The sequence below is a fragment of the Sphaeramia orbicularis genome, chromosome 22, assembly GCF_902148855.1.
Source record: "Sphaeramia orbicularis chromosome 22, fSphaOr1.1, whole genome shotgun sequence".
Taxonomy (NCBI): domain Eukaryota; kingdom Metazoa; phylum Chordata; class Actinopteri; order Kurtiformes; family Apogonidae; genus Sphaeramia; species Sphaeramia orbicularis.
The window spans coordinates 54,752,060-54,779,500 of record NC_043978.1 but is presented as its reverse complement, the minus strand read 5'-3'; the positions used below and the strand labels follow the sequence as shown (position 1 = coordinate 54,779,500).

Sequence of the window (27,441 nt, the reverse complement as noted above, 5' to 3'; positions counted from 1 at the left end):
GGCCCCTCCTCCCTTGACAGGTTTTATCCAATCCCGCTCTATCAGTGGGAGGGGCCACAGCTCCAGCAGACTGGGAGGGGCCACGCAGGCGCACTACTGTTGGACAAACTCCACTGTCAGTCACCAGAACTGAATATTGGAACAGTTTACCTCAGCAGAACAGACTCCCAGTCATCTGCCTCCTTCAAATCACAACTGAAACACTGGACGAAGGAAAACCAAACCTGGGACCGTCAGTAGATCGTCCTCACTGTGTTGTTCTGTGGGTTTTTAGGATGTTTTGCATTTTTGTCAGCTGTCTTTCCTGTCACCTGCCTAAAGACTACAGATGGAAATTAACACTGCTGTTACAGTCTGACATATTTACAGCTGCAACTGCTGCAGATGTTCATTAATATGCACTGTCCCTATTAAATAAATAAATAAACTCATTTTAGTTCAGTTCCACATTCAACTAAATTTGATCTGCAGTGGACCGAACCAGCAAAATAATAACAGAATAATATAGAAGAAATAATGTCAACTCCAAACTTTCCTCTATGTTTTAGTGTGAAAAAAGTAAAATTATATTATGGAAAGGTTTACATCCACAAAGTACCCTTTAAAACAATGTGAATAACATGAACAAACTGAAAAAATAGTGAAGTTTAAACAATATTATGCTTCAGTTTATCATTTACAGACATAATCTTGTTAAAATTGCACTTCCTTCTCTTAAGACATTTCAGGTTGTTCATATTTGTTCAGGTTATTCATAGTTTTTGTGAAATTATACTTTGTTTTAATGTAAATATATGAAAATGTTTACATTTACAAAGGGAAAAATTTGGAGTTGTGAGTATTTCTAGGTTATTACCATAGTATTGTAATGATCCGACCCACTTTAGATCAGGGCCCAAATCCGGCCCACCAGAGGGTCCAGTCTGGCCCTTTGGATGAATTTGTGAAATGCAAAAATTACACTGAAGATATGAACAATCCTGTTAGTTCAGGTTCCACATTCAGAACAATTCAATCTAAAGTGGGTCAGAACCAGTAAAATACTGACTTAATAACCTATAAATAATGACAAATCCAAGTTTTTCTCTTCATTTTAGTGCAATAAAAACATTAAATTATGAAAATATTTACATTTTCAAACTATCGTTTCTCCAAAAAGATGTGAATAACCAGAAAAAAAATGTAATTTCTTAAGAAAAATAAGCTAAATTTTAACAATATTATGCCTCATCTTATCACTTGTACATGTGCATTTACACACAGTTACATAAACATAATATTGTTGAAATTTTGAAGTTTGGAATGAGTCACTAAAATAAGAATCTCTACAATATTATCTGTTAACTTATGAACACAACATTACAAATCGGATCTACAAATCCACTAAACATGCAGTAACAGACAGAATATTGTTCAAACTGTACTTAATTTTCATGTTGCTCACATTAGTGTCAGGGTTCTTCGACTGTTATTTGACTGTAGATCACACTGGGCTAACACCAGTTCAACACCACAGACTGGTCAGACCTTCAGTGTCATTTCTGCACTCTATAAAATCATGCCGGGGGCCGGATTGGAACCTTTGGAGGGCCGGTTTTGGCCCACGGGCCGCATGTTTGACACCTGTGCTGTACAGTAACAGTAACATGCCGGCGACTCTAGCTGCCAGTATTTTACTGTTATTTAACGGGAAAATGTGTTACAGTGTAGTCTTTGAGAAATCAGCAAAAATCTTGGAAGGCAAGACTCAGCAAAGTCCAAAACTGGACAGAAAATTCAACCTGCAAACGACAACATGATGAAACTGTACGACAGAGGACAGAATATCAGCGGGACCAGCTGATACATGAGCAGGGTGGTCCATCCATCAAACAACTATGTATACATTCAACTGTTCATCTGTACATTCAACTGTTCATCTGTACATTCAACTGTTCATCTGTACATTCAACTGTTCATCTGTACATTCAGCTGTTCATCTATATCAGGGGTGTCCAACCTGTGGCTCTGGGGCCAAATGTGGTTCTTTCCCATCTGTCTGTGGCTCCTCTGGTCAAAAAACATAAGGAACATTTGGGAATGAACTGAGTGAGTCAGTACTTTTTAACATAGGCCTAAATCTATTCTAACTTTGTCCCTTTGCAAAAATGCGCAGGCTTTACATGGAATAAACACATTTTTTGACAGCATAAAGACCAAAATGGATTATTTTCTTGCCAAATTCAATACAAGATGCTCAGTTTGCATTTGTTTGTAGTTTGTAAGTAAGCCACTTTATATGAAAGTTGTGCTTTTTCTCCATTACACAACGTAAATATGCTGTGGAAATAGTGTCCATCGTTAAAAAAATTGTACAAATCTTGAATGTTTTCTTTCTCGTAGTTGTATAATTTCATACATGCACCAGACATTGTATTATTATAATGGAAATACAAAGTTAAATAGCAAACTAATCACAAATCGGCTACAGCAGAGCAGCCACCTCATGGAAAAATGTATTTGGGTTTAAATGTTTTTTTCATGGCTCCAGTCACATTTCTTTCTTTTTTTCCGAGACAAAATGGCTCTTTCGGTTGTAAAGGTTGCTGACCCCTGATCTATACATTCAGTATCCATCCATAGCAGGTGCATAATAAATAAATCCACATTTACTGTATAAAGACATAAAACACAAACCTCATTTCCTTTCATTATTTATTCATAATAGTCTATAACCTTTGATAAAATACACTTTGTTTACAAGTGCTGATTACTATATTACATTCACCCAGAGTTTAAATGGAGACAAAATGACACAAACAAATCTACCAAGAGACGAACATGACATTTTCTGTTTTTTTTGTTTTGTTTTTTTTTTAAATGGTGGTGGTTGCTAATGACACATTTCCCACAGCCAATTCTACATGAAGTGCTCTTATGTATGAACACACAACAGGCTGCCTGCTGTTCATTCCGTATTAAAAAAAGATTTCAGCTGCCTTTTGGGTTGATAGAATGCTGTTGTTTGTTTTGTTTTGTTTTTTTCTTTTGGAGTGCAATCCAGTCCTTAACTCTGCTTGATTAAATATAGCGTTCTACTATGACTTTCAACCAAATAAGACCTAAACATGTGGCAGTTAAATGTACCAGCCAAATCCAATATTGCTGAACCAGTTTTAGAACTCAACTCTCAAAACATTATTCTCCAAAACACACAATTTCCAATTTCATAAGAAAAACATGGATTCCGATTCATCTGCTGACCTAAAAGGCTGATAATTTCTTTCCGTACGGTAACGACACAAATCTAAAAAAGTTGCACACAGTAGACAACGTCTCTATGGAAAAATAGAATTGTCAGCGGATCCACTGTAAAACCTGTATCACATACCTGGGCAATTACAAAAGTCAAGTTACAGTCTAAACAAAATTATAGGAAAAAACAGACAGCCAACATATTATTATTATTATTGTTATTATCATTATTATCATCATCCTCATTGTAAATACCCTGTTGATTTTTCAAAAAAAAAAAAAAAAAGCAAATAGATTTTGTATTAAAATATATTAATTAAAATATATTACTTTGATTAACTAGTCAGATGTTAACAAGATCTGATTCTTTTGTTTTCTTAAGGTGACTTTGGCATATGACCTTGAACAGAATTGCTATAAAACACAGGCCTTTACTTTGCCTTTCCTGGATATTTAATTGATGTTTTTTTTTTTCCCCCACAATCGGCATGGGCACAAGAAAAACAAGTAGGGGTAAAACTTCACTACTGTCTCTCTCTTTTTGTGTTAATTGGTGATAAAATATCCATAAATGGTGAGTTAATGTAATGGAAATTGCAGTAAAAGAATATTATTTTGCAGAATAAGCATGAATTGTGGTTTCTAGGTGAAGCCTTACACTTGCCTGTTCATCACTGTGTCATGATGTAATCATTCAATGATTGAGCATTTAGCGTTTTGTTAACGTCACTAAAACTTGTTCTCTATTTTCTTGCCACAGACTAGGAAAAAAAGGGCATCACTGATTACTTGGGGGGAAAAAAATACAGCAACAAACATTACTAAGTTGCAAACAATTCGAATATAATTTAAATAATCAAATGTGGTCTGAAAAATAGTTGAAAACATATATTTAGCTCGTCAAAGTTCCTGGATATTTTGATGTCTCATTTACATTTAGTTCAATACATTATGTGTCCATAGGACGAAGTGTCGGTCATTTGTTGTAACTAACACAGTCAAGTGCAATGACGCCATGAAAATGTCAACGAAAAAAAAAAAATCTGCGGAATCAGGAGTAAATTTGTTAAAACTACCTATTTTCAACAACTACCATTATTATAGTTAACTAATTAGTAAATAGCAATTCACTTCAATCCGAGTTCTGTTTAGGTGTAAATAAAAATATCCAGGGACTTATTAAAGCCAGATTAATAATTGTGAAAGTTTCATAAATCTGATTTTTTTTCAAACATATTCAACAGACGTGATTTTTCTTACTTGGCAACGTTAGATCAAATTTTGCCGTATATTTCAAGTAACCAGTGACGACCGTTTTCCCGGTGCAGTAAAACCATCTTGTAATAATAATTAGCTGAATATGCTCAAGTGACGTGTGCTGAACAAATAAAATTAAATTCTACATCTAGGCAGATTACTGTAAATTGGCAAATATTTACAGTGACAAAAACAACATGGTAATTGTCTTCATCTTCTCCCCTTTGCCTTGAGTGTTTTTTATTTGTTTCCCACTGTATAGATGCAAAAAAGCATGAAAATGCACACTTCAAGGGAGACAATATCTACAAACTGGCATTTTTTGGGGGGGGGGAAGAAATGCAGCTTTATACAGTAGGAAGTGATTCTTGACGTCAAGCTGAAATGAGAAAAGATCTAGAAAGACAACAAGCATATAGAGATGCTTCATCTTTTCTCTGAGTATGCTTTGAGTGGCGTGCACTTACTCACATATTGTTCGTCCCTGTAGTTTTTAAGTGCTTCACCCTGTCGCTGCTAGTGAAAAAAATGATGTCATGTGCAATCCTCACGAGTTAATTTTTTATAAAGTATTTTTTCAAAAAATCTTTTTAAAATCTCTTACTAAAACTATACGTATCCTCTACTTTTAAATCTGAGTGTATTCAGTAAGAAATGTACAGTTTCTCTATAAAATAGTTACGGGTAGTTGCACTTCCCTGCCATGTGTGCATTACAATGCCAAATAGGAGGTACTCTACAACAAATGATTATCATTAGCGCCCTTTGTTTTCCTTTAAACCATAATGATTAGGCCCAATAATACAAAGTGTCAGTCTAAAACACAACAGTCATTATGTTCTACAAAAATAGCAACATTCATTTTACCCTCTTTTTTTGTTTTTAAAAACTACACTCTCTCTCTCTCACACACACACACACACACACACACAGATATATATATATATAGATATTTAAAAAAATATATCACGCTAATCCTAGCCAAGTGCAAACATTGCCAAATTTTATACTTGTTACAAATCTGACAATCTACGAATCTGATTGAAAACTGATTGACATTTCTACCAAAATAAATTGCACAAAGTGACATTTCTTAAGCCCAGTTCAGACTAAATATTCACAACCAAATGAAACCACTTCAGGACGTCTAGGTAAAGTCAGCTGACAGGACTGCCAACAAAGCCAGGTTGTCAAATCTCCAGTGGCTGATTTTAGAATATAAGGGTACTGTGTATATAGTGTGTATTTTCAGCAGTATTTTATCAGCTGTTCTGCTCAAAGTCGGTCAAGATTGTTTTTCGCTCTGCTCAGAGTTGACACGAGCTCCTCTTGATATCACAGCCACTCACGAAAGAGGCAGGAGATATTCTCCACCCTTCTGTGTGTTGACGTCTTTCCATTGTCATGAATAGCAGAAATGCAGCTGTGTCAAATGCAGGGCTGGGCAACATGGCCAAAACTGTAGTCATAAGTTGATGCTGCTAATCAGCATAATAAATGTCAGAAACCACGAGAATGAGCGGTTCTGAACTATTCCGAAAACATGCATGATGAAAAAGATGACAATTATGTAGAACATGTAGCAAGATGAAAACCATGTGAGAATCAACAAGATGAATACAACACAAAAGCTGCCACAAGACGAAAAGGACAAAAGGGAAAACTAGACAAAAATAATAGAAGATCCAAGAAGCGAAAAATCATACAAAAGATGGACCAAGATGGAAATGATGCACGAGATGCGAAAAGGCAAAACATTTTGTTTCAGATGAGAAAGAAAACAAATGAAACCCTAAAAAAATAAAAAAATAAAGGTATCCCGATAATGTGAGTTATTGTGATAAATATTATTACTGTTTTACATCCCGGCTTTAGTACTTGGAAACTCACTACCACTATTCATGTTCATGTTTTAAGGAACTGCAAATTATATTCTCCAGCTATACAAAAGCCTTGAAAGCTGGCTGTTTATGTACAAGTACAGAACTGTGGAAATGACACGCTGTTTCATCACACTGGTATAGTTTTCAGAACAATGTAGACTGACACTTGGCAAATATTTGCAAGTTTTCAGCTCGTCTTGTTGTGAATCTTTGGCCTGAAGTGGGCTTTAGATGTCTGTGAAACAAAAGACCGTCCAGTGTAAATCGTCCCCTTTCCAACAGTGACTGCATGCTGGAATCCTTGTCTGGAGCGTGGCTAAACTCATTCACCCCCAGGATACTGATTCTGAATGACCTGCTTCTGGCTGCACCTTGATCCAATACAAATCAATGTTATTCTCTAGTTCTGATTTATTTCACATCATCGTACCACTAGACATGAAACACACAGTTTTGAAGGGCCAATGCAGTCATCGTGGCAGAAGGCTCCACAGCCTTTGCACATGATCATGGCCTTCAGTCGGCAGTAGCATTTTGACTGGACGTCCTCCATGTTGGAACCTTCCATGAATGAGGGTTCCGGTGATGGCTCGCCTTGGTTACCATGGTCTAATGAGTGACCGGCAGGTATGGTGGTGACAGTCACTGAGAAAGACATGACGCTCCCGTGGACGCTGCTGTTGTCGGACTCCGATGAGGCTGTGGAATTGCCCGTGCCTCTGTTATTGTGATTCATAGTGTGCGGTACAGACATGCTGATGGTTCCGCCATAGCACGGTGCCGCCGCTGCTTCCTGATTATCGAGCATTTTCTGGGTGTGAAAGGCAGGCAGCCGCTGGTGACCGGGGTCCATTCCCATTTGAGTAAGATATGGCTCGGAATTTCCTTGATTGCAGAGTTCAAGGTGCCTTCGGCGTGATTGAGAAAAAGCGCTGGCATCTTTGGCTGTCACACTGGTGTTCCAGTTGTCGGCACCAGCTGTACTATCCTCTGATCCTGATTCATTCTTAACGTTGGAACAAGGCTGAAAACCAACTTCTTCAGAATTGGTAATGGAGTAGATCTGCTGCTCTGTTTTAACCCCAGAGGACATTTTCCCAGTGGTTTCGTCACCCTTATCCACCTCCTCTCCTTCTGTGCTTTCCTTTTTCAAACTCAGTGCGGATGTGTTTGGAATGGTAGGCTGCTGCAGCCTTTTGCTCTCTGAACCTCGACCATATGTGGACACATTGAGCAGGTAATGTCCTGTCATTGCAGGCCTCTGTGTCCTCTTGCGGCCTAAAAAGCCTACAGCGATCCTGGATTGGCCCTGACGCTCTTCTGCGTGCACCAGATGATGGGCTTTGTATTGGGGAGGCTGAGGCCCCATGCCTCCGTAAGGCTGGCTCTGTTGGACTTTCCTCTGCATCAGAGCCTGAAGGATCTGCTCCTGAGTCTCCTTATCAGGAAGTTCTCTGTGATGTCTCGTGTATTCTGAGAAAATTCGGCCTGCTGTGTTGAAGTGGCGGGCCATTTGCTTGTCAGTCTTGTGTTCAGCAACGCCCCCACTGACTGACTGGAATGTCTTCCCCTTACTTCCAGAGCTCAGTGTTGACATCTTCACGTCTACCTTGGACAGCGGTTTTGGAAGGATCTGCTCCAAGGGGACCTCTTTTCCCTGAAGAAGCTGAGTGACCAGTGGGTTATTTGCAGGAATACAGGAGCTGGTTCTGGCTGATGATCCAGCAGACATGGGGTTTTCGTGTCCCTTGATAATGTGCACAGATGATGGAGTGTTTTGTGCTGATGATTTTGAACTTACGTGAGTGCTACAGGGTGTGGCACTTACAGTACCTACAGACACACCCTTTTCTCTATCATCAGTTTTTCTTGTGTAAGATGTTTGAGATGGGTTTAGCTGAGCAAACGAGTCCAGTGGGTGAGAAGGAGGTGAAGTGGTTTGACTCCTGGTGGTGGTGGTGGCTGCTAACCTTACTGATGCCTGTGAAGATGTCGGGCTTGGGCTTGGCAGTGGGCGTATGTGCTCAGCACCTCCTCCTCCTCCTGGCCCTGGCCCTGGCACTGCTCCCTTAGACGCAGATGATACTGCAGCCGCTGCCGCTCGTGCCCGGGCCAGTTGTGCTTTTGCTTTGATGTCAGCCAAAGTGCGAGCCCCGGTGCGCCCTGGGCTGCTGAGAGGAGCAGGAAGAGGAGTCCTGGGTGAAACCTGGCCAGGTGACACAGGAACAGGAAGAATACGTGACACTGGGATCTGCAAAAGAACAACAAAGTCATATTTAAGAATTATGTCTTGATAGGCAAATTTATTGTGTAATGTTACCCTCCTGAGTCCACCCAGTGCACGAGCTCAAAAAGTGCTACAGTTTCCACACACCTGCTGTACTGTTTTGCTTGACAAAGCCGGCTAAATACACTTACAGTCAATGAAAACTCTGAGACCCTATTTTTCCACGTAATTTTTATTTTGAAACCCTAAACCGGAATGTTTTCATATGAATCATTTGTTTAGGATATCGACATACAGAAACAAAAATCTAAAGTTTCAAGAATAATTTCAAAACAAAAAACTTAACAAAAGAAAATGGCACCTGCCAAACACACAGTCCCAACAGTAGCGGTCCTGGTCTGCAGTTGTCCCTGTCTCTCTCCCTGGACTCGGTCTCTGTTCATCAGAGCCTGTGGTGTTGTGGCGTTCCTCCAGGTTTGGGACCAGCCCATCCATAGTCCTGGCTGTATGACTGGAGCTCAGACCGGCCTCCACCATACCCAGTGCCAACCCGGAGACGTTGTTCAGGTGATAGACGTGGCATGATGCCGTTCACTGGACTAACAATGGAGGCCTTTTTTGGGCCTTTCTAGAGGCCTTCCAAACCAGTCCTCAGATTGTGCACAGACCCACTGAGTACTGCTCAATGTATATTTGGTCCACTTTTGCAAAGAGACCAACCCATGTGCAATGAACTGTGACAACATGACAACTCATCATTATCTGCACGACTCCAGCACTAGGGCAGCAAGAAATCCACTATGAATAATTACAACCCTCTATAAGTAGAAATATGCAGACATTTACACCTCAGAGTTTCTATTGACTGTCAGTATACAAGGTACCATTGTGAAGTGTCAGACATCTCATCAACATTCTGCAAGTAGTGAATGTAACGATTCTTACCTTGAGTGGTGGAACCTTTTGTTTTGATGCTGGCGATGGGGTTGCGGGGCTGGATATGGACGATGCTGGAGGAGAAACAGATGAGACTGAAGACACTGAAGAAACTGAGGACATACGTGGCCTTTTTTCTGGTGTCCATTCACCTTCTGCCTCACTGGTGGACTTGCGTTTAAATGGCTCTGAGAGGCCACTGGATTCAGGGGTCGCCACCTCGCTCTCTTCAGCGGGCTTAACTGCAGCCACCGGCTGCTCCACTTTGAACTCTGAACTGGCCTTTGGTGGACTATTTTGCTTGACGAATGACTGAGGGAGCTCTGTCTTCTTCAGCTTTGCTTCAGAGAGCTCATGTTCAGGAAGTTTACCCGCTCCAATATGCTCAGTCTGTCTGTAGCCCTCTGGTGTTGTCACCGCAGACACTGATTGTACAGATATGTGTGACTTGGACTCCTCTGTGGACTGCGAACGCCGTGTCTTCATGGGTTCTACGACCGAGATGGACTCTTTTTGAGAAGGTTTTGGAGGCTCTAGTGATGATGTCTGTGTTGCCTTTATGTCTCTCAAACAGGCAGCAGGACTATCAGTCTGGCTGCTGTCCTCAGTGCCCTTGGGATCCTGTGGTGTGTGGGTAACAGGTCCTGTTGGATGTGGAAGATACTGGGGCCTGGCAGACTTCTGATTCAAATCAGCCTTTGTCAGCTCCTTGGATTCCTCATAGCTGAGCCCAGAACTATACAGAAAGAAAAGGACAGAAACAAAGAAACTAATCAAATTTCATAAGTGGCACAGCTATATATACTACATAAATCACACTATATAAATAGTTGAGCAGAGAGCAAAACATTTTAGTTATTACCGTTGTTTTATTAGACGATCACACACAAAGTTATGGAATATGAGCAGTTGAACACAATTTTTAAGAAAACAGATATTTTGTCCTTAATTCCATAACAACAATCACACAAGGGCCAGAAAAGGCACTGGGGGGAATGGCTTTTTCTGGGAGCATTCCACTAGTAATATGAAGTTTTTTGACACAGATGCAGCCAGTTCATTGCAGCTTCTCTCAGGAAACAACAGTGTAGCACTGACTTGACTCACAAGGAAAAACAACATGGTGTTAGTGTCAAAGTTGGCCAGTAGATATATTCATTCTATCTGGATTGTAGGCTATTACAAATTGCCTGTACAGGCTACAGAATCGTTAAATTGAAGCTTCCATGTATTTCATATCAGTTTTTTTCATGTGAAGGATGACATGAAGCCTTGGGACACTTATATGAAAATCAGAGTTCATTAAACACCTTCATGACTTGTTGTTGAACCTCCTGAACATAGTGGTAATGGTAACACTAATACTGTATGTCTAATAAGTCTTTCCTGTAACAACATTAGGACCAAGAACAATACAGGTGAAAATGCCAACTGTTTTCAAATCAATATGTTCTGATAACACCTTCCTAAACCTTCTAAATAATTAACAAGTGAAGAAATGCTCTCCCTTCCACCATCAAAAACACTTTTCATCATTGAATAATAGTAGAATTGGCAGTAAATTGACCACCACAAATCTTAGTAAACCACCTCGAACAAATCATTTAAATACTCTCTTCCCAAAAATATACTTCACTGAAAGGGAAACTCTTTCCAATGTACATGCACTAAATTCAGACTCAATAATCACACCCACTTAGGCAAATCATGACAGTAGTTCTTTTTTTATTTATTTTTTTTTTACACTAAAAGAGGATATGCCCTCTATATACATTAAACCTGTGTTTCATAGAGGGAAGCGTGAGCTGTTATTAGTATTCGCAATAACAGTCATGAAAACAGCTGAAATGCAATCTTCAACTGTACAACATTATCTATAAAATTGTATCCCACTAGATATGAAATTCTGGAAAAACAACACTGAGACTGTCCCAAATGCCCAGATTTGGACCCCATTGGTTCTCTGGAAATTGATAAAGGGGAAGGTGGGTGGTCAGGGCATCAAATAAAGCCAATGTGCTTGCATCTTTGGTGGGTGAAACACTGTTGGAGAACATCCAAGATGTATGAAAAATGTGATTAAAAATTAGGGTTTTTCCACCTAATAATTTCTGAATGCTTCTTTTTTTTCCTGTTCTGCCCTTGTTAAAAAATGAACATGCTTTGTTTGCCTTAGTAAACACCTGAAAACTGTGATTTTCTGCAAATAAATGCCCTGCATGAGAAATGTTGTCAGTAGTGTCTAGTACAAAGTAAAATGTTAAAACTAGTAGGTATAAATATCAATCAGTCAATCAAATTTTATTTATATCACGCCAAATCATAACAAAAGTTATGTCATGACACTTTACAATTAGAGCTGATCTAGATCAGGCTCTAATCTAGATCAGATTCACAGACACCCAACCAAATCCTCCAGGAGCAAACACTTAGTGACAGTGACAAGGAAAAGCTTCCTTGTAACAGGCAAAAACCTGGAGCAGACCTCGGTTCTGGAGGATGATCTTCTGCCTTGACCAGTTGGGGAGAGAGGGTTACAGGAAGAGGAATATGTGGGCTATGCCTGGCAAATGTCTGTGAACTGTCTTGATTCAAATGACTGAAAGTGTCAGTGTTTTTAAAGAAACAGTCTTTCCTGTGCTGGACTAGAAGAGTGACTCAAACCAATAAATCAATTCATTCATTCATTTTCTGAACCCGCTTTATCCTCACTAGGGTCACGGGGGTCGCATGGAGCCTATCCCAGCTACATAGGGGCGAAGGCGGGGTACACCCTGGACAAGTTGCCAGTTCATCGCAGGGCTGAACATATAGAGACAACCAATCACTCTCACATTCACACCTATGGGCAATTTAGATTAACCAATTAACCTATTAGTGCATGTCTTTGGATGGTGGGAGGAAGCCGGAGTACCCGGAGAGAACCCACGCAGACACGGGGAGAACATGCAAACTCCACACAGAAAGGTCCCACCCCCGTCAACTGGTGTTGGAATCGAACCCAGGACCTTCTTGCTGTGAGGCACGAGTGCTAACCACTGCACCACCGTGTCGCCCCCAATAAATTAATAAAATATGAAAAACGTACTTTTCTCCATAATAGTTTTCAAAGAAGGCTTCTTTCCAGTGCTCAACTTTTTTCTCCTTCTCAATTTCTTGCCGCATTCGTAGCTGCAACTCAGGTGTGAATTCACCTGTAATGAAAAAAGTTCTGTCAATGGAAAAAAAAAGTCTAGACTTGTTTTTAGAACTCAGTCAACCTCGATGATATAATATTTCTGTTAATGTAAACCGAATGCTGTTAGTGTCAGCTAAAAGCAGCTGTACAGACCCTCAGCCAGTCTCTCCTTCCAGGACTGCGCTGCGGATGTGAAGAACTCATTGTTTAAGGCAGAACTAGTGACCTTCAGAAGACCATCCATGCAAGCCTGGGAAGAGGAGGTGCAAGGTTAGGAATTTATCAGCAAAATGAACATAACTCATCCTTCTCACACAGTGTGCAAAGAAGACAACTGCATCTACAAACAATATACCAAAAGTAAATGCTTCACTGAAGATAGTGTTTCTGAAAAGTATAACCCTGTCTAAATTTTATGTTATCAAATGTATAAGGAACAACAAAAGTATGGAGAATTGTAGAACCACCTGTTGATCAACTTCAGGCAGAAGTTCAAGCAGCCTTTGTTGGCAGTCTGGTGGCAAGACAGAGAAGGTGTGCTTGTTGATGATAGCCCGCAAGTTGGTGTTAACCAAAATAGAGTCTGGTGTCTCCACATCTATTTTACATTTGGTGCGTTTCAGCTGTCCTGCAACATAAAACAGAAACACGACCAAAATTGCATTATAAAGTGGTTTTAATACTTTCATAGACTGAGACAACCAACTGATACTAGCACAATGAAATAGACTATATATATATACCGTACTTTCCTGACTATAAGCCGCAGGTGACTTTAAGTCGCACCTGACTATAAGCCGCAGGTGTCCACGTTATGACATGAGATATTTACACAGAAAGATGATAAACAGACAGATTATTTAAATAGTTATTTCCATACCTTCACTGCTTTTTTCCAAACAGTGCCTGTAACACGGCAGTAAAACGGCAGGAACACGGCTGGTTTAAAAACCCAAAAAAGTCATTGATCTCTATCTTCATCTTCCTTCTGCTCATTAAACCACTGCAGTCGTCTTCTTCAGTGTCGGAGTTGAACAGCCTCAAAGGCTCCGTCACACTCCTTCTACGTCTCTCTTTCATTGTTGCTCTCAATGGCACTTGTGTATCGCAGCTCTATTTCCTTCTTAGACAGATGCATCGATTGCTTTTAACTTAAAAGCTGCATCATATGCATTTCTTTGTGTGTTTTCCATGAGGAGGGTTTGTGCATGACACGCAAAATGATTGTTAAAAGTTCAGCTTAAAACTTCTCCTCTTCATCACCTCTTCCACCTGTCTGTCTCACTTTTGCACTTCCTGCTAGAGCGCCCCCTGGAGGCCATTAGCCCGTAAAAATCTATACTTGAGCTGCATCGCTGTATAAGCCACAGGGTTCAAAACCAGAAAAAAGTAGCGGCTTATAGTCCGGAAAGTATGGCATATATATATAACACACACACACACACACACACACACACACACACACACTTGGCATCCATGAAAACTTTACACCTGATTTTTTTCATTGTGAAAGCTTAATTATATTCTTTCAAATTAAATATACTTTGATTTATTGCCTGTACAATTTTAAACATGAAATTTAATTAATGCTGTGTATTTATTGCATAATTAAGGCCAGTAAATTTGTTGAGAAGAAAACAATACAAAATTGTAAATCACTGCAATCAATATCTGGTATGACCACCATTTCAGAAGCAGAGGCTGGCCACGGCAGACCATCAGTGTTGTTTTGCCCCAGGAAGGCTGTAGTGACCTGAGCCGTGTGGGCACGTGCACTATCCTGTTGCAGGATCTGGATTTCTGGGTGGTCACTGTTAACCCAAGGCACGGTGACATTGATTCTCGGATAATCTTGGCATGGTGTTGTTCTTGAGGTCTGGTTATTCTTCACTTTTGGGGGCATTTTATAGACCATTTCAGTCCCGGGATTATAAATATAGGATAGGTACTGACCACTGAGGGAAATCACCTGATCCATTTTTCAGCCAATCACATGGCAGCATATAGAGGAGGTCAAAAATAGTCACAATTGAGTGGTCATCAACATGACTTGAGCTGTTACAGTTAACTAGGCCATAAATCATTGCTCAAATTAGTGTTTATAAAAAATAACAACAAACAAAAAAATATGTGTAAAGTTTTCATTGATGCTGAGTATATAAAACAGGTGAATAATATGTATGTTTTCTTCCTAAATTATGTTTAAAAGCAGAAATGAGTGAATTGGTTGTATTTAAAACAGGAACATCACATTAAATTACAGCAATAACATTAACAAATTCATCAGACAATGCACAGGCTGAAGCTGTGGTCTTCACTAGTGTTTAAATTAAATTCTTGGTCTTCTTTGGGACTGAGGCAAGACCTACCGAAAAGAGGTCTGGAAACTAGTCTTCCTGCTAAGACCGATCATATACTACAGCACATCCTAAATCACACATTTCATTGAAGTGGATATCAGACTTACCTGCATTAAGGCGACCTGACCTCTGGGAAACCTTCCTTGCCCCAACAGTGTGGCACAGGTCTGTATTTTATATGGAACAAACAAAAGAACACACTATGATGAGCTGCAGCACAAAGATTCTGATTCAGCTTCAACAGTGATGCTTTCAACGACATGCAACAGCTTTTTTGTTTGTGATGAGAGGGAAATACCTAGACATTGCATCAATCCAAGTCACTTTTCTTCAAAATTTGTATTTAATATCATACTATAAACACTCAAAGTATTTCATGTCAACTCTGTAAATCACAGCCTAGTTTTGTTTATTGTTCATTCTCATGTATACAAGACAATAAAACATAATAATAATAATAATAATAATAATAATAATAATAATAATAATAATAATAATAATAACAATAAAAGACATGCCATGGAAGCCGAAAACCTAAGTGGTTTATTGTGGGCCTCCCCAAAGACTTGAAATAAAAAAAGTATTTGCCGTGTCTAATAATGATATACACTCATAAGCAAACAAAATTAACTAAATGAAGGAAATAAGTCAAAAACAAGTATAACAAAGTATACATTGTGAGCAGTGCACGTGGAAATAAATAAGAATTGACAAAACTATGAAATGAAGTTCAGAATGAAACTAATAAGTTATCTAACTAAGAAAAATGGTAATTGAATCAAGGAAAACAAACAGTTCTGTATGCATCTCCTGTAAATTCTGAGTGTGCTGCTACTGAATGATATTTATTTACCAGTGCAGTATCCACCTACCAGTCTTTGTAGTAATGTTGTCAGCCATTGTTATATCTTTAATGGTCTTCAGAAGCAATCTGGGACTGGAGGCAGTTGGCATCCCCCCCTGTCGACGCTGATTTCTCTGTTGCTGCTGCTTCAAGGCCTGAAATAAGAATAATAATGAAAAAAAAAAATTGCCAGCAGTATGTGATAACACTGTGTATGTGCGTAACACTAGTTTTTCTTCATCTGCTCCCTCAGGGCCACTTGCCTCATTAAATAGCAGCTAAATAATGGAGCAGCAATGAAACATGTTGCGTAACACTAGCATGAACCAGCCCTGGTGTAGTAAAAGTATCGAAAAGTCTCATCACCCTTAAAAAACTGACTTAAGAGACAAAAGGCACTCCAGTGATGACTGCTCTGTTGTTTAGGCTGACAGAAATACAAACACAAGGGTTCCATCATGCTTACATTTTAGCCAAACTGACATCTTCTTGTGCTGTCTATGTCCAATAAATGAATACAAATAAGTCTTGCAAAGCTGAGAATTCCACACCAGCACAGATGGAGTGAATTACAATCTGTGCAATTAAGTCAAATCTAATTAAATGGAACACAAATGGCACAGAGCAGCCAACAGGAAAATACTGAATACATGGACTATGACGACATTAATACTGTAAAACCAGCTATAGGTGTTTTTTCGACACCTGATTGTTTTTTTTGTTTTTTTTTTGTTTTTAATAATTAGCACAAAATGTTTAACAGACAGTGGAGTGGAAAGATAAATAGCACCTGCTGAAACACTAACAGAGATAGAAAGCTAAATGTGGACAAATGTGCATAAATGTATGAGTAAGCCTTTTTCTATTTAATTCTCTTTTTACTACCACGTGATGCAACATATCACATATTAAGTAACATGATCATGATGTCTTTTCAAACACTGATAAGACATAGGAGGAGAAAAACACAAAGAAACAAGAACACACACATTAAAAACCCCAGCAATAATAACAATAACAATAATAATAAAGCAAAATAAAGTAAAAAATAAAGTTAAGAGAAAGTCTGGTCTGATGGTAGAGACACATGTATCCTTTTTGCCCAATTATCAATATACCTTTCTGTGTCTTAAATTAAAAGTAGTTCTATCATTAAATAAACACAACACAAATAAATTATTCTCCAAATCAATGCCACCAATGATATTCCTAACAGATATTTATTTCTCTTCCTCTAATCAAGTTCCTCTAGATAAGTTGTTTTTCTTAAAAAACAAAAAAAAGAGTCCTATGCTATGACCTTGCATCCAGAATAGGATCAGAGCAGGGCAACCCCAAAATATATGAAAATGACTTCATTCTTTGTTCCCAGAATACCTCACACAATTTCTCTGATTAGGCCTTAATGTGATTTCTTTGGGAAGAAGTACAAAAATAGAAAACTCTCTCTAAAATGTTTCTACACTGTTACTTGAAAATTTCTTCCCATTTCTCAAGCATCATTGTCACAGCACCCCTGTTGACTTAAGTACAGATGCACCTGGACTGAATTCTCACACATCACTGCATGAGCTTCACAGCATAATTACCTAAGTCATATTTTTGGCCAAATTTTGCTCTCTGTGAAAAAATCTACTTTCCCAACACTGCTGTTTAATTTTGTATCATTTGCTACGACTTGAAAAAAATATGACTTAGGCCAAATCATTAGCTTTATGCTATGAGGTTAACAATAACCAAAGTCCATTTTCATACGCTTTTACAAAAAGTAGGTCTTTGTATGTAGGTATGTAGAAAATCTGGCGCAAATCATGTCAATATGGACATATCAATATGAACATATGACCAAAAAATTACCTTTACAGGGTTGTGGGTCGGTTCATGATTTTAATCGATTTTTTTTTCCATCTACATCAACTCAAGATAAAACATGATTTAAAAGTTTTTCTTCAGTGACTGACATAAAACTAAGTAACATGTGCGTGGATGCAAATGGGAACTACTGATTAAAAAACCAAAACAATTATACAGAACATAAAGCACCACTGATAGACAATCACTGGAGAAATAAAATCATCATGAATTGAGCAATAAAGGAAGCAGCGACCTTAATTTTGCAATTTAGGAGTTTTCCGTCAAAGTGAAAACTCAGTACATTGAACCAATTCTATGTATTGCCCTACTCTACACTAGTACAACATATACAACTAGAAAAGCACTCGGAGAATGCAGACCTCTGCCAAGGCAGATCAGTGCACCCCCCCCATCACCACCAAAATTTAATGATTTGTTCCTTGTGCCAGTATCAACATTTCCTGAAATTTTCATCCAAATCTGTCCATAACTGTCTGAGTTATCTTGCACATGGACAGACAGACGGACAGAAAGACAAACCAACAGCAAAAACATAACCTCCTTGGCAGAGGTAATAAAAACATGCACAAGGCAAATCTAAATGTTGACATACAACTGATTCTAAGCAGATCGGCACCAAATTTTAAAACAAAACACATATAATTCATAAACATGTGCAAACATGTATACACAAGTTTTCTGTACTTTATAATATTATTGTTATCAATTATATATCTATATATGTGTGTGTGTGAGAGAGACAGAGAGAGAGAGAGAGAGAGAGAGAGAGAGAGAGAGAGAGAGAGAGAGAGAGAGAGAGAGAGTGTGTGTAAGTAGATATAAGGGTGTGGTCTGTACTCATGTAACATCTGCTTTTGTCAACAGCAAATTTATTTATCCGTCTGACATTATGACCATCACAATAAAAACATGTAGAAATATATAAGTCTGTACCTGTTTGAGAGCTTTCTTGCTGTGTTTCTGAGAGGGAGAGATGAGTTTACTGGTGGGGATAGAAGGCGATGAACATCGAGGCTGCGGAGATGACGGCTGGGACTGCAGCTTGGAGGGAACTATGAAATACGAAGGCACAAAATATATGTGACAAAATACATTTCCTGAGGGAGGTGTGCAGATGTAATCACACATCATGCTTTGTTTTGTTGAAACTGAAACTGCCACCACACACACATTCCACACACACATTACCTTACCAAAAGATCAGATTACTGAAAAAAGACCAGAAAGTCCAGAAAAATCTCTTTGCTACCTACCTCTCCTACATAGTGATGCAGTGCCAGTGTCACTTAATATGCATTTGACTTCTCTGCATTGATTAGTTAAAAAAAAAACACTCGAGCCCTCCCACTCACTTGCAAACCCATGGTATTTGCTTGGCAGGTTATAACTTGTGCATAATGAGGAAGTGGTCACAGGTCATGCAGAGAAAATACAGTTTCCTGTTTCAACAGTCACTTAAAATATTCAAGTAGGAGAGAGAAGTAATGAGAGTCAGTCAGAGTACAGCATGAGAAAAACAAAATAATTGCTACTTGATGAAAAGCTCAGTGTTGAAATGTGTGCTGCAATCAGGCACAGGTGTCCAGGTGTGCAATTCACAGAGCACGGATAGAAAGCACATCCTGCTACATATGACCATCATGTGCGGCCTCTCTAATGGTAAATTACACAAAATCATTATGGTCTCACTCACCTTTTGCTCTTATCATGTCTGGTGTTCTCTGTATTCCAGGAATAACTTTAAAATAACAGTGGCATAAATGTTTGCTGCGAAGCCTGTTTCTCTCAACTCGCCTGTTACACTTCTACTGCAGCTGTATTTCCTGTGTTTCTGAAACAACTTCAAAAATGTGCGAGAAGGGGCGGACTGCTTGTTATTGTAACAGAGCTACTGTCTGCAACCAATCAGCAGAAATGTGCTAATGAAGACCGGGGCTTTGTCAGCCACAGCAGCTACGGTCTTTAAAGACTACATTATGATCTACTGAGGCTAATTTAGATTGTCGCCAATAGGATATTTTCACAAACCATCACATCAACCATAGATTATTTTTTTCATTTTGGATTATATTTAGCTCAAGAGATACTGATTAATGACTTCAACCTTGACATCAGTTCAATGATTTTCCAGTTTGTAATAGTGCCGAATTTTAATGGGTGAAGAAGGGAAGTGACAGTAGCCAATTGGAGGTAATTAAATACAAGATGCAAACAAGTGAAAAAGGAAGCAGAGCTTACTAATACTACAAATACTATTTACTAAAACAATTTGAAAACAATCGGATGAATAGTGTCTGAGAAATGGGTTGGACAAAAATTCTCAAACGGAATTTCTTTTTGATATATCTATGATATAATTTAATTAACATAATTGTTATATCAGACTTTGTTTATATATAAAAAAAGCTTACTTTAAAAAGACAACATGGAATTTGGCAGTAACAGTAGTGAATTAGTACAGTTCTGGACAGGAACACAGAACATGATGAGTTCTGTAGGAGTTCCACCTCAACCAGGACCTCCATCTGTGTCACAATAATTCCAAGTGGTATTTTGAGATCACCATGTAACAGACTGAGGCTTGTTTCAATTGCGTTTTGCTACCCAGAATGGTAGTTTTGTCTGTGCAGAGGTAACATTTCGTCTCTGAAATGTTTGACTCCAGTTCAGGCAAAAGATGTATGTGTGAATTAGTGTGAAATAGCTTTGAAATCGAAATAGCTTTGAAATCAGGGAGAAATCAAATGACAACACAAACTTACAAGATCTGCCGTCTTGTCATACTGTTCAAGCTTGCTACTAAAGCCAAGGTATCACAGTGAGAGGAGCGGCTGTGTTCCTTCTTAAGTGTGCCATGGGATACAGCATTAGAGCTGTACCTGGCTGATTCTGAACAAGTGATTGGTAATTAAAAGTTCTCAATCACATATTTAACCCCCCAACCTCTCTGAAAACACATGCCAAATTCTAGCCAAAAACTTCAGACATGAAGTACATTTCCTACAGTGTGACAGCCCAATTAAAAGGAAGACCTGGAGTCCTAATTCATACAAGAACACTTAAATTCTAATATGCTGAAAGGTGGAGTGTGGACCCTAACCCTAACCCTGCACCGAACTGTTCTTATTATATTGCCCTTTAAAACTATCAATTGACCTTTACACTACGTGGGATTTTTTTTTGTTCTACTAATTCTACCTCAGTCATTTTGAACAGCAGTGCACAATACTTCAACATCAAAGATGACCGTAAAAGCGTCAAACAGTGTTTGTGTAAACCCTTCACAAAAACATGAGTCTGTTATTCAGTAATAGAGCATGGCTTATTCATGATGCTACATGTAAATAACAGTACCTCTTCGCATCCACCTTCCCCTCCTGCTCTCTGGACTGATGGCGGTGTCGTTCTCTGTGCTTTGGGAGTCGGAAAGATTGTCACTGCTGTCCTCGGAGCCCTCCTCAGACAGCTCCTTCACCACATCTGAGATGTCCTTCTATAAAACATACATTCAGTTTATTATCCTGACATAATAAGAAACAGTCAAGCAGAAGCTCTAAAATCATTTTGGGGTACATACTCATGCCACATTTGCAGGATTCAACCAGAAAATCCACAATTTTGATGAAAGTTATATGAGGATGTCTACATGTGCCAAACACTTAAATTGAATCTTTTTTAAGACCTTAAGACCTTTGAAGACAACTACGTTTGAATGTTTTGACCATTATGGTGAAGAAGAAAAAAGGTATCCCATACATTGTCCAATCAACTTGCAAAAAACTTTTTCAAGCAGGGAAAACCTGTGGATTCCTCATGCTTCTACGCACCTGTCCTCTGAAGACTTTAGGTGTGCACTAGCCTCCATACCTTGTTGACCATTATGGTCACATAAATTCAAATCTAAAACTATTAAATAACTTCTAAAAGCTATTTATGCATTTACTTTTTTAAAATATTTTTAATGACTCTAGACCTGACTATATATTACTACTTTCTACTAGGGCTGCACAATTCTGGCCAAAAATAAAATCCTGATTTTTTTTCCTCAAAAATTAAATTTTCGATTTCAATTTCAATTTTTGTGTAAAACTACAAAAGACAACAGAAGTTGGCATGTCATTTTTGTGAGCAGCCCGCAATGTAACGCACTGCTCCCTACCAGAAGTGATACCAATGTAAGTCAGTGACAGGAATCAGTCATGCGTGCGTGGACCACGTAATATGAGTGATCTCCATGCAGTTATATTTAAATTGGGGGATCCGTGCATAAAAGAGACCAACCCAGGACACGCTGGAGGGATTATAACTCTGAGCTGGCCTGGGAATGCCTCAGGATTCACCTGGAGCTGGTGGATGTGGTTGGGGAGAGGCTGGGCTCCTCTGCTGAGACTGCTGCCCCCGCAACCCGGACCCCAGTTGGAGGAAGACAGTATGGTAGGGATCCATGCGTGGACACCGTAAGACGAGTGATCCCCATGCAGTTATATTTGAATCGGGGGATCCATGCGTGAAACCACGGCTTACACTGACATCACTACTGTGGGCCCATCACAGATTTAAGGTCCGTGGTCATTACACGGACTTCTGTGAAAGACCACTCCCACAGTTAGGAGGAGGGGCCTACGGTATCCCGGAGGCACGCAGCCCAGAAGCACAAGAGAGATGAAATCAATTTGAGGATTTCCCTTTTTTAAAAACTGTCCTAATTAAAAAATCCAATTTCGATTTAAAATTGATTAATCACGCAGCCCTATTTTCTACCTGCTTCCCACTTCCACTGACGGATTTTGGAAATACCTAAGCAAGGGTGAGATGGCCAAAAATGTTGCCATGAGTAAAACTAAGTTTAACAACAAAGACTGAAACATTTGTACATGTTTCAGGTGAAACCAAAAGCCAAACACATCCAAGAGGTAAACGTATTTCACAGAAATGACATTCATCACAATACTCAATCATATCTGTTGAATCTGAATCTGTTTTTGAATCATATAACAATAATTATAATATTACCTTATCACCCAGCTCTAGGACTCTCACAAATGCATTCAAATGACCAGTTATTCCATGATTAATTCAATATGTCGGGTTTTCTCTTCAAGTTTAAGTGATGGAAGCGACCGTCTTAACCAACCTTTAATGTGTAGACTCCCATCCTGCCTGGGACTTTGTAGAAAATCCCTTCCTCACCACGTGAGTTTGTGTGCAGCATTGCATTCAGACATGCCAGCGGTGAAGTTCCACTGAATCACGACAAAAACAAACAAAAAAACATCAATTACACACCTCTTCCACTATACCTAAAGCAGACAGCTCGAAGAAAAGGCGCAAGAAGGGTAAAGGCTGGGCTGAGATCTGGGGAGAAACATCTATCATGCATCAGGAGGACATCAGTGAGTTCATTTCAGATTCACATCTATGTTGCTGTGAGGAAATATTTCAAAAAAATTTAAGGAATCAGTTGCATAAAATGTACTTAAGACTCATCTATTCATCCTTGTCTGAAGAAACACCTGAGATGAGCCTTCTCTGAAATGCCTGTTGCATAAAAACATCTAACTACTTCTTTCAATTCTTTTTAAATAAATTAGAGATAGATGAGTAATGCTTCAACAGACAAGTAGCTGATATATCGTATAAGTACACACGCACTTAAACACATGTATGTCAGCTTACATATGAGGGATTCTACATAGCATGATCTGATGTGCAGTATATTAAACAGAAGTTTTAATCATAATATGCAGAGATAAACATCTATTATGCATGTTACAGAAGTTAGAGTTAAAATCTGTGCAGTAAGTAGCCTAGTTGTATAAATATTTTACCTAGTGATACTTCTGTATTGTAACCTCTGCTTTGCATAATGACAACAGTGTCATTAACTTTCAAGAGCTATTATATTTAAATGGACAAAAAAAAACAAAACAAACTTGTCATAGTGGAAAAGATAATGTTTTTATGCGACAGGTGGCTGTAGCAGGTACAGGTAAAACATGGATCTGTGTATTTATGCAACTGAATCTGGGACATGTTACTGTTAAAAACATGCAAAAGGTAAAAACCAAATGAAATGGCACTGCAGTGAGTTTGTTAAGGTAAGGGTTTGGAAGGAATGGGGGGGACTAGCTTTTTCTTACCTTCTGGATGAGAACAGAGACAATGAAACAAAAAGAAATTAAACAATTATTATTGAGTAAAATAACCATGACTATGTGAACAAGAAAAGGAAAAGACTATGATATGAGCAATTATTAATAAAGGACAAAAGCTGTTGTGTATGAATATCCCACTTTTTCAATGGTACTTCATCAATGACCCTGAGAACATATTTACCTTATCTCTTTAAGTCTTTCTCTTTGGATCACCTGCAAGATCTCTTTATGGCTCATTGGTGTGTTAGGATATTTTTCCAAAACCTGGAAGAACAATAAACACTTATTTTTTTCAGGGGAAAAAAAAACAGAATGCAGAAGAAAAGCTGCTTGGATCTGGAGCTGATTTGGCTCATATATCGTTCATACTGATATAGACTGAGCTTTGAGTTTAAGACATCTCGGGTCATGCTCAAAAAAAGTGACTAACATGCGTCCAACTACCAACTTCGTGTGGTAATATAGACCATCTAAGGCACAGGTGTCAAATATGTGGCCCAGGGCACAGGTGTCAAATATGTGGCCCAGGGGCCAAATCCAGCCCGCCAAAGGGTCCAGTCCGGCCCCTGGGATGAATGTGTGAAATGCAAAAACAACACTAAGATATTAATAATCCTTTTAGTTCAGGTTCCACATTCAGACCAATTCAATCGCAAGTGAGCAGGACCAGTAAAATGCTATCATAATAACATATAAATAATGACAACTCCAATTTGTTCTCTTTGTAAATGTAAACATTTTTCACATGTTTACACTAAAACAAAATATAATTTCAAAAAAAATGGGAATAACCTGAACAAATATGAACAACCTGAAATGTCTTAAGAGAAGTACAATTTGAACAATATTCTGCCTGATATTAAAATGTTTTGTGTGTTTGTAGATCCACTGTGATCTGTAAGTTATAATTATGTACATGTGTAAATGATCAACTGAGACAGAATATTGTTGAAGTTACACTTATTTTTTCAGTTTGTTCATGTCATTCACATTGTCTGAAAAGATAGTTTATAGATGTGAACCTTTTCATAATGTAATTTGACTCTTTTCGCTCTAAAACATAGAGAAAAGTTTGGAGTTGACATTATTTATACATTATTATATTTTCATTTTACTGGTTTGGCCCACTTCAGATCAAATTTAGCTGAATCTGGCCCCTGAACTATAATGAGTTTGACACCCCTGATCTAAGAGGCATTACAGACATGGATACACAGACTTTACTTGTCATTTAGATATACATCAAAATTAAATTTTGATGCAATGGCTCAGGAGGCAGCCGGAATACATAAAGCAGACACTTTACAAGATAAAATAAATATGCATATAAAACTGTGTATCAAGTCATAACAACTATGATTCAGCAATAAAAACTATGGTTCACGTAAACATGATACAGGCTAAAAGGTCCATGACACAGTACATTAAAATGACACCAAACCCGATGAAAACAGTAAATGAAACAAGCACTGTTTATTTATTGACGTCCCTTCAATGTTTTTGGCAAGAAGTGATGGCATTCAAAACACTGGTTAAGTTTGGGGAGTTAGGAGTCACGGTTACTATCTGTTTAAAGAGGAAACGTTACATTCTGTAAAACAATAAGAAGTTGCACTGACAGACAAACCACTTTATGTGTTATATGACTGCTTTAATAACACAACAGGGCAGTGAATGTCCACGCAACTATAGCATTACACATGATTTCTTCTAAAGCTTAGAAGTGTGTTTTGCAGTCATTAGCATGCTAGGCTAGACTGCTAGCCACTTATGCTAGCATCGTTCAGTATTGTAGCTGTTCCTCTTCTGACATGTCGCTGACTGTTAGCATGCTATAGATGAACTTCGTCAGCGATACGGGGAATGGGGCTGCGCTTGGAATAAATATTTACAAGAGTCTTTGCACATATCACTGTGCTTTAATGATAAATACTGCCAAACAAACTTGTTGACGAAGAGAGTTACGTTAGCAGGAGCTAGCATGCTAGCCTGGCTCGAGCGGCTACAACTGAAACGATAAGTTGACGGTTAGTTTATTTCACTTCATATCATGAGTCGTGACAGCCGTATGGTCTAGACACAACACACTAAGAAGGCCTTTGGGGAACATGCTGTGGTGCGCTCAGGTCGCAGTCACTACGGCCAGTGGTGCCAGCTGCTGCGGCTCCACAGCTTTGACAGCAGTCTTCCAAATGTCTGCCCGTGCACAGGCCTAGCGAACAGGTCATGAACTCACACACACTTGGACAAGTGTTCAGGAAAACAAGCACAACAAACGGCACACCGAAGCACACCCAGTACCGTTTTAGCCGCTTCCGCCCACGTCCTCCCCTTCTTTTTCTTCTGTCTCTCCCTCATTGTTGATGTCTTGTGCACACTAGTGTCCAATTGTCTGTTTGACTTGAAATGTTGCTTTAGTTACCGCGTAAGATCCACTAGGTCTGCCATGTTGGACTTACTGTAAAGAGTCACGTGACTGCCAAGGAAGGAAACGTCATCTTACTGTATCCAGCTGTCATGTACCTGGAGTTCCTACAGACAGTCCAACAGCTGAGCACAGGAAGAAGACCCACTACAGCCCATCTGGGCTGTCACACTCCTGTTAGTTCAGTTCCACATTCAGCCCAGTTGGATCTGCAGAGGGCCGGACCAGGAAAATAATACCAGTGAAAAAGGGAAATTACATGATGATAACATTTACATTTACAACGTTTCCTTCAAAATGAATGACATGAACTTAAAACCTGAACTTGAAATGTCTTAAGATAAACAAGAGCGATTTTAACAAAAACAATATTCTGCCTCAGTTTACACGTGTGCATTACAACTGACATTACAATTACAAATACACCAAACATTTAGTTACAGGCAGAATATTGGTCAAATTGCATTCACTTCTCTTAAGACAGGGCTGTCAAACTCATTTTAGTTCCACATTTGATTACATCTGATTTGTTTACATCTACACAGTTTCCTTAAAAATTTGAATTACATGAACAACTTGAATTCTTAAGAAAAACAAGTGCAGTTTTACCAATATTCTGCCTCGGTTTATCAGTTTATCATTTACACGTGTGTTACAATCACACAAAACATTTAATAACAGGCAGAATATTGGTACAATTGCATTTACTTTTCTTCAGACATTTCTGTTTGTTCATATTTGTTCAGGTTATTCACATTTTGTGTAAAAGTATAGTTTGGTAATGTAAATATTTTCATGTAATTTTACATTTTTACACCAAAAAACACAAAGAGAGAATTTGGGGTTGTCATTATTTGTAGGTTATTCTGATCATATTTGACTGGTTCTGACCCAGTTTAAATCTAATTGGACTGTATGTGTCTGTATGTGGAAGCTGAATTAAAATGATTTTGACGCCACTGATTGTTTATATCTTCAGTGTAATTTTTGCATTTCACAAATTCATCCTGCGGGCCAGATCTGACCCTTTGGCGGGCCGGATTTGGCCCCTGGGCCACATGTTTGAC

At 38.8% G+C, this 27,441-nt stretch overlaps 1 protein-coding gene across 3 annotated transcripts; it reads right to left on the bottom strand.

The window, feature by feature from the left end:
* Positions 1 to 2,680: 2,680 nt before the first annotated feature.
* Positions 2,681 to 26,427, bottom strand: asxl2 (ASXL transcriptional regulator 2). 3 transcript variants are annotated; one of them, XM_030126327.1, is made up of 14 exons: positions 26,251 to 26,427; positions 24,131 to 24,213; positions 23,935 to 23,937; positions 22,929 to 23,037; positions 21,149 to 21,287; positions 18,728 to 18,846; positions 15,948 to 16,074; positions 15,183 to 15,242; positions 13,183 to 13,343; positions 12,869 to 12,965; positions 12,626 to 12,731; positions 9,690 to 10,273; positions 9,547 to 9,611; positions 2,681 to 8,625 (listed from the first exon to the last, which is right to left on the bottom strand). In XM_030126327.1, the coding sequence occupies exons 1-14, from the start codon at positions 26,305 to 26,307 to the stop codon at positions 6,796 to 6,798; spliced, it is 3,540 nt and encodes a 1,179-aa protein (XP_029982187.1). In that variant the 5' UTR covers positions 26,308 to 26,427; the 3' UTR covers positions 2,681 to 6,795. The 3 variants fall into 3 exon arrangements, with proteins under 3 accessions (XP_029982187.1, XP_029982185.1, XP_029982186.1); XM_030126325.1 differs by having other exon boundaries at positions 9,547 to 10,273; XM_030126326.1 differs by lacking the exon at positions 23,935 to 23,937 and having other exon boundaries at positions 9,547 to 10,273.
* Positions 26,428 to 27,441: the final 1,014 nt, after the last annotated feature.